The 13028-nt window shown below is 35.9% G+C and overlaps 1 protein-coding gene across 4 annotated transcripts in view; it reads left to right on the top strand.

The window, feature by feature from the left end:
* The first annotated feature begins 2642 nt into the window (after window positions 1-2642).
* LOC113497879 (ankyrin-1-like) overlaps window positions 2643-13028 on the top strand; it is a 141017-nt gene continuing 130631 nt past the window's right edge. For 2 of the 4 annotated variants that reach the window (XM_026877641.1, XM_026877642.1), the window contains exon 1: window positions 2643-2908. In XM_026877641.1, coding sequence (XP_026733442.1) covers window positions 2813-2908 — 96 coding nt within the window. In that variant the 5' untranslated portion in view covers window positions 2643-2812. The remainder of the gene's footprint in view (window positions 2909-13028) is intronic. The other 2 variants (XM_026877643.1, XM_026877644.1) reach the window with 1 other exon arrangement.

The raw sequence follows: 13028 nt of genomic DNA, 5'->3' as shown, positions 1-13028 counted from the left end.
GGGATCTCCCGACTAGTTTCGGCAGATTTCGGCTCCAACCAGAGCCCTTATATAAATCCGGCTTACAAAAGTTACTTTATAAACAATTAAACATTATGTTAACGAATGTACCATTATGATAATGTCTGGTATCAGTGCTGTGTCCTGTGGGCTAGACCTCTATCTGTCAGTCCGGTCTTATCATTATCATAACTGATAACAAACTACCTGGATTACAATACTTTATTACATTAGTATGAGTTTTGATCATCGATTATTTAGGAAGGTCGTTGACACAAAATAATGTTTGTTTATATAGATTTTGTGTTGAAACAACGCGTAGTGAGAGCGTCTCTTTTCTATAAGTATTTGTAAGATGCGGTAAAGTGATTTTACGCGCTATGACGCCAATCATGTTACAGTACCTACTGCTATTACTTAATAGGTACTTATAGCTTTTTTGACTGGACATGAATATATTGGATAGAACAAGTCGAAAAATGTGATGGATTGCTCAGTTTCAGCCGTCCTATATTCATATTGATCAGCTGATAATAATTGAATAGGTAAGTAACCCCCGCGACAGATGAATCAAATTATTCACTGCAGGAATCGTTTAAAAAAAAGGTTGTACCTATCGGCCGAGATGACTTTTGTTTTAAATGGTCTATTTGGGTAAAGTTATTCATTTTTGTTCGATGTGGTGCGGAGTCGAAATAATCGAAGAAAGATCTAAATTTTCCTTCAATTTCCTCTTATAAAGCTCAAACAGCTGACTTGCCAGGGAAGAAAATCATGATATAAAAGTGATATAAATTTACTTCACCAATCATCACCGTCGCCGCGTCGTCTACCATCACCTCTGCGAAACCTAGCGTCTAGTAGTAAATCAAAAGAGTAGATTTAGTACTACATATTAAAGACTTTGTAGATGGCGCTAGTTTCACGTCTTATTAATAGGACACAGAATAAATAGAGGAATGAGGATGGCATTTAACCGCATGGCATATAATAACAAATGTATAGAAGAATCAATACACCAGACAGGGTGAGAAAATCGAAGAAAGGCCTTTGCTCTACAGTGGGCCGGTACCTAAATACTAAACAAAAAATAGTGTAGCCCAAAGAAGATGGGTATTTAATGTCACACAATGGTTAGGAATACTTTTACAAAACACGCCACAGAGAGTACGTGATAATAATGATGATAGGTTGCGTAATTAAAGATTGTGAGCATGTAAAGTAGCTGCTTCTATTTACTGACGACGCACATGTTAGTAGATGTATCCACAAACAAATCCCTCGAACAACACTGTGAAATGATAGCTTTGAGCCTTAGTGTAAATATGTAGTTTTTATGTTAGATAATAATATTTTTCGTCTTGTGATTGGCCCATATAATTAATCTATTTACTCCATGTAGTATCACGTACAACTAAAAATACGTCAAAACATTACAATTTATAAATAGGTATCTGTTAATTACTTTTTTTCTTCAACCCGAATTGCAGTTTTATGCGGGAAAAGCTAGCTCATTTAAACCAGATTAAACATTAGCAATTTTTTTATTGTATTAATTGCGACCTTAAATTTGAAACGCAATGAATGTTTCTTTTTCAAAATTTGTTTGCGATTCAGATTTAATACTGATAAATGGTGAATAATATTTATAAGTTAGTACAATTGTCCGCATGGTGACAGTTCTCGTATCCTAATCCAGTAATATTATAAAATAATCTCCTTATTACTGACAGCGAACCCTAAGACATATAAATCAATGCCAAAAGCCCTTTGAGCACAATGAACTTTTTAACTTCGTAAAATGCGCCATCTTATGAATGAACGTTACAACTCAATGCTCACTACTTCAGATCAACGCGCTAGATGGCGGTAGGTTGTTAGGTCTTGCATAATACTCGATTTTATTGATTTTTTGTTTAATAATATTTTTAACAGATTTTATTGTTACTACTGTTATGTATTTGTTTTGTTAGTAATAATTTCACAAGAAAACGGTGTTATGGTTTTTTTCTTAAATAATTTTACATTTATACATTTATGTATTTCTTGGTCACCATAAATTCCTTTTTTATCTGTGTATAATTTATGTCAAGTCAATGCTCAAAAATGTTTTCAGATGGCGGGAAATTATATTATTTCATTTTCCGTGCTTTGTGTGAGTTTTTAATTTAATTATTAGCCATGAATTAATTAATTTGAATATTTTAAAACTTGATGATCTGGAAAATGTCTCTTCAGTTAATACGGTTTACATTCCTAGATCTGATCTTACAGTTCATAGTGCAGCTATATATATTAGTATATACAAAAAAAAACCTTTTTTATGTTACTTAGTAAATTAAACTGAATTTTGAATGTGAAGCATCAAGCAATAAATATTGTATTTAACGTTACAAAATAATATTGATTAAATATTGCTGTTGGGTTGAAAACAATTTTGCAGTGAATTACCTAGTATCTTACATATTATTATTTTGCCGAACTTATTAAGCATGATTTTAATCGATACCATTGTGCGATTCCAACATAATAGTTTAATGTCGATTTGATTCTCCGGGTTTGGCGAAATGCGACGGTTGGTCGAATCCCCGGTTCCATGATTGGCTCGCTCTCTCTCTCCCGTAGCGAATCCGTTTCATTTTTCATTCGCGCTCAATGCGTCCGCTGCTGCGACGCGTTGTGGGTTGTGACAGCCCGTTGTCTATGGGAGTGCTTGCTCGTATCGAATTTGTGACAAAATATTTCATGTACAGTGAAATAAGGGAAATTATTACATTTCTCGCATGACAGTGAATAAAATAAGCGTTTGAATATGGCGTTGGAGGGTGTGAAAAGTGAAAAAAGTGAGGAAAACAACGGCAACGTACCAGACGGCAAGGCGAACGGGATCGACAACAAAAGTAAACAGGTACTGATATCACTTTTTTATTTATTTTTTTCCTTGTGAATTATCACATTCTTTGATCTTAGAGTTTAAATACAGTATCAGGCAAGCGTGTAGGTTGTATTTGATTTTTTTAATTGTTCTGCATCGTTGGTATTGAGTAATATCGCCGGTTAATCGGGGCGGTGCGTTGGGCAAGGGTGTTTTCGCGCATCATGTGTGAGACTGGGGTGCTCTGGATAGGTGGTCACTCTAAACGGGGATATGACCTATTTTACGCGCAACTATGCGGAGCTTTTTTCTGGGTTACTGCCGATTTCCGTAAAAATAATGATGTCATAGCGAACATACGTGAATATTGAATTGAGACTGCTTGTAGAGTTTCGAGCCACCAAATGAACTGTCCATGCTCATGTTTTGAAACATTGATCAGAGTAGTTGATGAATTCCTTCGCGATTCTGTCTGTTACTTGATAAATATGTCATTGATACATTGTTCTTGTTTAGCTACCTTGATTATTCATCTCTACAATTGTCTGTCACATGTCAATGATATACAACATCATTGATAACATCTAGTTATCTGTGATGACCTTGAAACATTCATGTTCTGCTTGAGGATATCAAGGCTGCTCATATTGTTTAAAAATTTGCATAATACCTAGGTATTTGTCAAAGTTAGATTTTAAATAGACAATGAATATTATCTTGGAATTGTAAAATGTTGAATAAAAGAACTGTTATGTATCTATCAATGTAACAGTTACATGTACTTGTTATTCAGCCATTTAAGCCAAAAAGTGTGATAAGAAACACCTCTAAAGGAAACACTGGAAAATAATTTGAATAACATTACCATTATAATAGGTATATATCTATGTCTGAAATGTAGAGTATTGAAAAAGCCTGTGAATCTAGTCTATAATTATTGGGTACTATTAAAGCACATTATGAAGAATATTAGAGGCATGTGCTAAAAAGGCCATATTAATTGACCCAGTCTACCGACCCAATTAGATCTATGGACCGTCTCAATGATACAAGAAATGATGATTTTGTGCCTTATATTCACACAAAGGTAACAAAAATATACTCTATAGAGGAAAAACCCTATTATCACTACATCTGACAGGTAGTTCAGATTACATTGTACCTAGTTATATTATAGGTTTGAGATATAACAGGAAAATGAATTTTTATTTATAAGTTACTACTCAAAAGTGCTTTTTATCTTATTCATACTTTATCTGAAAAAACTTCCTTGATCAAAATTGATATATTAAAAACTCTATTTCTTTCTTTCAATCTTCTTTTTAACTAATCTCTTGAAAATGTGGTCATACTTTTCACCTGCCTATTATAGTCTTGAATACCTGAATATGATACTTGCAATGTTTATAATCATTACTTAAATAAAATTTGGTGTTATATTTTCATTTCTCAAAATGTAGAGTTTAGCAAAAATTTAACTCAACAAGCAAACACTTTACTAATCTTGTTTTATTTATGAATTCATGTTGTTATATCTTTAGGAAACATACTTTGATGTGTGTATCGGGTATGACATCACTTGTGAAGGTTTGCCAGCATTCATGATGGTCCTTGCTGTTACTACAGTAATACTTAATTATAGAACCATTATCATAACCTATGATTTCATTCCTTAAATACAGGATTGGATTTGTGAATGTCAGATTGCTCATGTATCTTGATGTAAACATAAATTGTATAATGTTTTTTGTAGAGATTGTAGAGTCACAAAAATATAACGGAAAGCCCTATTTCGTATAGTAATACAATTAAAACGACCATTGGTTATCCATTTCTGCTCATTTTAACTGCTGGGAAAACCCTCCCTCTTATATTGACTTTTTTCGTAAATATTGATCTTTAAACGCTCTGGATAATTTTATAAAGCACAGCAAATGAAATGATTCGTTCTATAGAAAAAGTAAAGGAATTCCTTATAAAAACACAACTAACAAAAAGCTGTGGTTCAAAAAAAAAAAGAACGGTACAGCCAGATGACGTCAGAAGGGCGGTAATTTTTTGTCCGAAATACATAACATCTGCTGCATTATTAATTACACAATGCGCGTTATGTCGCAATCTGGGTCGCCCTAATTCACGGTCTCGTATTTATATTTCATTCATACATTGTAGAGGCAAATATCCTTCACAGACTTTCGATGAATGAAGCCTTATAATGGTACAAATGTATGTATTCAGGCAAATCGAAAACTCGGCCGTAGGTATGTTGTAACAAGTAATAATCATGTATTTCAAAGAACGTTGACGTTCTGTGGATCACACACCTTCAAAAAAGTATTTTTTTCTTTGAGTCACACTTAAAAATACAAATATTTGTGTTTCAAATAAAGACGCTACAAATATCAAAGCACAAATGTGCTATCGTCTCGTACTGAGTAACAGTTTGACATGAAAATTTATTACATCTAGCAGCTTGTTTATTATTCGCGGATGTTCTGCAGACGACTAATATCTAGATCAATCTGCATCCCGTTTACATTTTAGACCAACGTAAACGTGAATAACACACTCTGCTACTTTGTACACAAAAACAAGCAAGCAAGGGAAAATGTACTACAATTGAATTAGGAGAGTTTGTATTATGTCAACATTCGATATTGTTTCTCTAAGTATTTTTTTGCGAAATGTGGGTATGTAGAGTATATTTTTTGTTTACGTCTCAGGCCTCGCTGAATCAGATATGTAGTATGGGAAGTAGTAGTACGACATTACTTAAATGATCATTTCCTTAATTTTCTCAGTCATTGTTATGATTCAGCATCGGTCAAGGTCGGCGGCGCAGATCCATGTCGTTATGATACTGTGGGTACCCTCGGGGCGTGGTCGACCTACCTTGCGGTTTTATTCAGTAGAAAATCGTTATTCTAATCATGTCAGAACTATTAACTTTAAACCTGTCTACCTTAATGGCAATACATAAAACTGTCGTTGTAAAATGTCTGTAACGAAGAGTATTTTACAATAAAAATGTTCTTCTGTAAGTATTTTTTAAGTTGAAAATAAGAATGTTTTTCTGTGATAATTTTCGACGATTTGCCGAATCAAAACATGTCGAGCGACCTTGAGGGGTTTCTCAGCGTGACGTGACGTCAGCCCTCAGGAGGGTGGATCGAACATGTAACAAAAGTACCATTCCCTGGCACTGTATCCGACAACTGAAGAGCCGCCACAATGATAAAGAATAATAACGTTCGTGTATATTTCGTACAGAACTGACAATGCAGGGGAGGTCATGTGAGAATGGATGCCAAAAACACAAATTGCCTACTAGCCTGAAAAAGATTAATGCAGTCTGGGAAGTACAGAGGGTGAAACCACGCGTTTCGTGCAGTCTTTGTTATAAGTACCAACAGTGGAACCTAACGACTGAAGTGGGATCATCATAGCGAAATTGGATTCGCGTTCCCCGTAAAGAGGAAATTAAAAGCTTGTTCCTCGAAATTTGATGCTTGAAGCCTTACAAAGCTGTCGCTTTGTAGAACACCATAGTGTGGTGTAGTGGTTAAAGTTACACGGAAAGGAACCAGCTAATTATCCTTTATTATAGTGTCAGTTGTTGACTAACGTCGTGGAAATGTAGAATATTGGCGAGCTTATAAATACCCTACAACGGAAGAACGTGGCGTGAATGAATCGGATTATTCCACAACAGCTCCTAACACCCTGTTCTGTAATGCGCCAATGATGCTGATTATTAACCAAGCGGCTACAATAATTACACCTTTTCATTAAATCAGGTACGAGAAAGTATAAGTGTAATTTGGACAGTAAATTACAATATTTATGACGTACTAGTTCGACTTGCGCGGAGCGACCGACAATGTAGTACATATGACCGAGATACGGAGCGGTTATGCATATCAATTGATCCATTCAATCTGTAACGAGTATGTTACAGCACTCTAATCGATAGTAGTGCTATTGTTGACAAACTACTAGGTCGTGCGGACCGCGTCGCCCGCGCATCCGATAACGCTATCTATCATCTGTTATGTTGTTAATGAATTTGTTACAATCTTATCTGATACCTGTCAATGTAAACAAGAAAACGTAAACGTGAATATTGTAAAAGGCGATTAAAAGATAACGAAACATTCAAGGAGAGTTTTTCTTTGACAAACTTTCTCGTCTTTGTTTCATTATAGCAGCCAATAAAGGCTATTCAATTCGGCCTCTTTGTGCCGTTTAATTTATTTTTCTATTTAACATTTGTCGGTTGTTCCAACTAATATTCCGCTTCGAGTGAAAGTGTACTCTGACATTTCGTTATTGTCGGCTCGCTGGCAGTTTATTTTAGTACTTAATGAAAGTAAAAAGGTAGAGCAGATTAACAATGACATTTATAGAACGCGAGCGTATTTGCCTACTCCGTAAATCTATTTAGTATTCTATTGTATGTCATGTAGAAGCAGCTCTACCTACTAGATAGCGCACTCCAAAGGCCATTTCAAATCAATAATAACATATTGCATACTGTGGACGTGACATTGAAAATATTTTCTTCGTTGTTTCCCGTAAACCGTTAGCTTTTTCACGCATAATCGTAACGAAGGCAAAAATTCCATGACGCACCATAAAGTACATTGAAAATAATCGATCGTCTACCAATAGCCGTAAGCGTGCACAACAAGTGGGGCTATTTCGGTAGTGTTATCTAAACACGGCACGCTTGCCGATATAACTTGATCTTAATCGCACGTTACTTGTCCCTGTCATCGTATGAAAATCACAAAAACTCTTATCTAATAACTACCTTTCTACATCTAACGTTTAGGAGTAACGTTTCGTGATGTAAATGCATGCGTGACTACGAATGATACTTAAGTGACGGAGTACCTCAACTAAAAGAACTATTATGTCTACCAACAACTGTAATCCGGTTTCCTTAAATTCACATTTGTTTTCACGACTCTTGAACGTGTAATTTGGGTTGGCAAGTTGAGAACTTGGTATCGTCGGTAATGGCCGTGCCTGGCTAATTTGGTTTCTTTACGAGCGTTTTGTTTACATTTTTAACTCGAGGGGAATAGTTTGTCTAGTGACCTACTATCGATTAAACGTTCTTTGTGCAGTGCGATATATTAATGAATACCAAGAACTTAAATTGCAGCCTGTTTTGTTACACGACGGGTAGAGATATTAATTGTCTGTGTTAGCGTTCTTACTTGTTAGATCATCTATATTTTGGTGTAATTTTATACTAGCAGGCAATTCTTTAGAGGCGGTATAAATAAACGTTAGGTGCCCGAACTATTGAAAGTGACATTTAATGTTCGTTCTCAATTTTATAGACCTATATCAGGTTTACTGGCCTATTAATGTCAATCCAACTGGACTTTCTCCAGAGAACGACTAACGAACAAGACTACATGATTGTATTTTTCTAAATAGTATGTTCATTCTTATCTGATCCATGTCCCACTTATACACCTACTAGTTATCCTAGCATCACTTCTCTCCATGTCATATCGCTTTCGCTTAGGATGCAAATTCTGTTCAGCCACGTAATTCTTTATATTATTCTATCTTACGACTATAGTGGAATAAAATAGTGGAATAAATTCTTAACAAAGTTATAGCTTAGGTAATATTTGCCAACCTGTTCGCCGTTAGGTCTAGACTCGAGACTAATATATAGAGGTTAGTCGTCCTTAGCTAGACAGATGGTTGCTATTTGCGAGCAATGCCAAATGAGGGCGTTAGCTCACAACGTTCATGGCTAGTTAGCCATGAACGTTGTGAGTACAATAGAGCAGTTGCTCTATTGTACAGTTTTAGGCAAGGTAAACATAGTAGAAATAATATTTGGAAGAGTTTATCTCTATGATATCTTCTTTGAAAATGTTTAAATTGACATAAAAAAGTGTTATGTTTCCATTATCGTATAAAAGTGAAAAGTAACAGGTGGCGATATCGTTAATATGGAATACGGTGATGTGTCTTGACACGTATCTGAAAGAATATTCTAAAGTTGTCAAGACACGGACAACAGAACAAAGAAACAAACAACATTTTTTTACTGTAAAACCATGTTCTCTTTTCTGTTAGTGACCACATCCGTGGTCTACACTTGATGCAGCGGAAGGTGGCAGCGCGTGACGTCATCAGATAGCCAGCCAAGTGGAAATAAAACAATACACCATGGTTGTCGGCCCCATGCCATGGACTGCTCGCTGTTGTTTTTTGAACCCGAGTTTTAACATTCAAAGAGTTACGTTCTTCGTTTTGTATTGACTCCATTTTTGGTCTCAAGCTTCTCTGCAAACTATTTTTCCAAACCTGCGTGTAAGCTTGGCTTCGTTGCGTAATTCGTTCGTAAAACTTTTAGTTTATTTGCGGCTGTCACACAGAGACTTACATTGGTAGTATTTTCTGCGTAGAACTAAACACAGACCGTATATTAATCAACGCGCCTTGCTAACCTACTGGGCTTGCAGACATCATTTAATTGCCAAATAAATGTATCTGAATTCGATACCGTTTATTTTGACGCGGAAGTAAGAATAGATTGATACTATTGATAGTGTAATAAATAGGAAGTTAACACATTTTCAAGGCTCAAACTAATCAAACTTTACTAGCCATAAAATTTTGCGCTTCTATGACTTATGTATGCAACATCAAAGGTCCTTAGGATTTGTTACCCATAAACGACATCCGTTGTTTCGTTTTGAATTCTCACAGTTCAGCGATGGCATTTTCATTTGAGTTCCATTTCACAGCATTGCGGAAGTGTCGCATAGTGACTGTAAGCTAATATTGCAAGCCAAGTCATCCTCAGAGAGTGCATTGAGACGGCTACTGGCAGTACCGGTCACGTAATGCTTTCCGGTCTCCGCTAATAGAACTTTACCGTTGTAGCGCACATGATTTCACACTGTTTGTTTTCCCAGCAAAGCTAATCAGGAGGAACAAACTGGGCATAATCCATTAAGAATAATCGATGCTCAATTTTCTATTGTTGTGAGTCATAAAGTAGTCTTGTATACATAATAACGTAAAGACGAGAAAGTGAGCTTTTGATGACTGTCCGTTTATTTTAATCACACTAATTGCGTCGTGAATATAATGGATGGCACTCCCAGCGCGTGTGCAAAAGTACAAATTAAGATTCGTAACCGCAATGCCGCCCTTCAACTACTTCAAAGCATACCAAATATGGACTGTTAAGGGGACAAGATTAAGCTTGTGGACTACAAAACATGTTCTAGTTCTGTACCGAAATTACATCGTCTAAATTGGCCGTGACACCAGTTTATATCAAGTTCATTATTTCACAGTGCCGAAGTTTTTTTAAGAGATGAGTATTTTCGTAACAAATGGGTATTTCCCATAATTCTGTGTTTCGTTTAAGAAGATGTAGGTAAGCAGTGGTATAAAATAATCGCTTCTTGCTCTTTTATAAATGAACCGCGCATAAAACCCCATTGTGCCGAAATGTGGTACATTAGTGTAGACGCTACAAGACCTTGAGTTCCATATTTTATCATGATTACATTTTTATGGCCAAGTTTTTTATATTAATAAAGAAGATTGTTGATGACATTGACAGCTGGGATTGATTAGGCATTTTCGATGATGTACGATACATTTTTATTGCATGACGTCCGTGACCCAGCATCTGATTTAAAGTTTTGTATGAGCCAAAAGATATAACAAATTAAATATCACTAATAATCGCCCACCATGCCCGGACACGTAGCCACTGCATCCAGATTTTACACAACTGTATCACGCTTATATAAAGTCGAATAGAATAAAAGCTCACAAACTCAATTTGCATAACAATGGAAGCAAAATGCATTTTAATTTTAAAAATCTCGCTGCGGTGAGCCGTCACCATTAACAATGCAGTCATTGAAACGGGTAAGGGGGTAACTCCTAACTCGCTGGGAATGCGACAGTTATTCACAATAAAGTGGTCTAGATTTGGCCGGAAATTAACGAAAAGCACCGGAGTGGGAGGACAATAAATCGACCCCATCGTGTGCTCGATCATAAGAAAAATTATTTCATCCTGTTACCCGGACCTCGAGGTCTGCACAATTTTGTCATTTGTTTTATTACTCAGTAGTCCCTCTCTCCGAATGATGTCTCCGTTTGCACTTTACTGTAAAATTGTTTGTGAATGTACTTTGCTCTTCACAGGCTCGGAATAATTTCAATTTGTACAAAAACCTGTTAACAACTTTGCGACAAGTACGCTGAGACCTTTTGAAGATATTTTTGAGTACATTATTTTATACTTACTCGAAGACAGGAATAGTGTTGTGTTATGGGTGTTAATTCATTTCCATGCACAGGCTATAAAAGCATCTATCTGACGTCACAGCATGCCATCACAGTAATCAAGGAACGGAGATTGAAACACTGCAATACTGAGAGTTATGGAGATGCAAATAATTTTTACAACATCGATTTCTTTCTGTGTATGAATGGAACGTGTTTATTTTTATGGTCTTATTAGTGGGGTTGTTATGTCGACATTTAAATGTCCTCAGGACTTAAATAGTTAATCTTATAGTGTAAAACTTGGATTGGATAGTATTAAATTGCTCACATGATCGATGTTGACCAAGTCACATTATGCCGATAGCTATTGTGAAACGTAATTACCTGCTGACATTTAAAACCTAATGAGGATTACAACACAAAATTCAGGGCATTCAAGTTTTCAAAATCCATTGAAGTACTCAGGCTAAGAAAGAAGGCTACGATGTTCCTTTCTATAGGAGATCAATACACCATTGTCATCAAAAATATGTATATTTTCGATATTACTGAGTTAGTAGAGCTTTTGCGAGTGATGATGTGAACTTTATTATTATAATTCTTTATGACTCGTAGCGTCATTTGTGCGGCGTCCGCGCAGTCCAATCACTAACATTTCGACCGTGTCAAGTCCACAAATAAACCTGTGATGCAATACACATTTAGAACTTATAAATGCTTGCCTACCTAATAGATAAACTTGTAAAATATTTTTGGCATCTACCAATATTGGGTTGAATCACGTAGGTCGACCTCGGAGTATTGCAGAATGAGTAAAGATAACATATTGATACTCACTATGTTTAAGAATTTGATGACTTGGTATTCGGATTATTAAACGTGTTTTTTTAGCCTGTAGACGGTAAATGCGAATTTGAATAAATTAAGATAACTGACAAGGTCGCCCATTCGCCCACTCGTTCCATTGGGGCACCATTGAAAAGTATTGCATTCGTCTATTACTAAGTGGAGCATTTCTTAACGTTTGTAAACACCGTGTAACGTGTGCGATTTTAGTTTTAAAGAACAGCACTGTATACACAGCTATGTGTGGCATAACAATATGTATTCCGAGCGAATGATGTAAACATTTTAACATAACCGGTTGTTTCGGACACAGTAGCGTAATGGCGTTATGATGCGGATTTACATGTTCAAGTGGCCAGAAGCAAGACGTGATTTCCTATAGAGTATAATTCGACTAATAATGTCCCTGGAATATTTTGGAATGGCTTCTTGTATGTCACCATTTACGGAGATGTTTATACGTTGCCAATATGGTAAGTACTTGTCACAGAGTTATTAGTCTCGAGCAGACTGCCTGCTAGCAAATCTCTTTGATGTAGCGTTATTAACGACTATTATAAATATCGTGTAGTAAATTATATAATTCAAGGAGAAAAGTTAATTCGAAGTCTTGTTAGTATTTTATCCTTTTTAGCGGAAATTGCTCAAGGTTTATGTTACAATAAATTTTATGTAGTCGTCGTATAAGTTTATGTGATTAATTCAATATAATGGTTTGTAAAGCTATCAGAGAAAATCCATTGAGATGCAATTATCTATTGCATATTAATTTATGGTTACTAGGTAAGGTTTTTATTTCACATACGTGGGGCACTGTAGCGTGACAGCTGCGACAGTTGCATTGAGTCTTCATTGTTCCATGCAAAAGAATCGAATATTGAATATATGTCGTCACAGTCTAACGCACGCACGCTATTATTTATCGAACGTTTGTCATGGGATTTATTGGGTCAGGCGACATCTTGTACAACTGGGGCGTTGAAATCGATGTTGAATTTACAAGATTAACATATCA

Source organism: Trichoplusia ni, chromosome 10 (genome assembly GCF_003590095.1).
Source record: "Trichoplusia ni isolate ovarian cell line Hi5 chromosome 10, tn1, whole genome shotgun sequence".
In the NCBI taxonomy this organism is placed as follows: domain Eukaryota; kingdom Metazoa; phylum Arthropoda; class Insecta; order Lepidoptera; family Noctuidae; genus Trichoplusia; species Trichoplusia ni.
The sequence above is the reverse complement of the archived record's forward strand: the minus strand, read 5'-3'. Positions and strand labels throughout refer to the sequence as shown.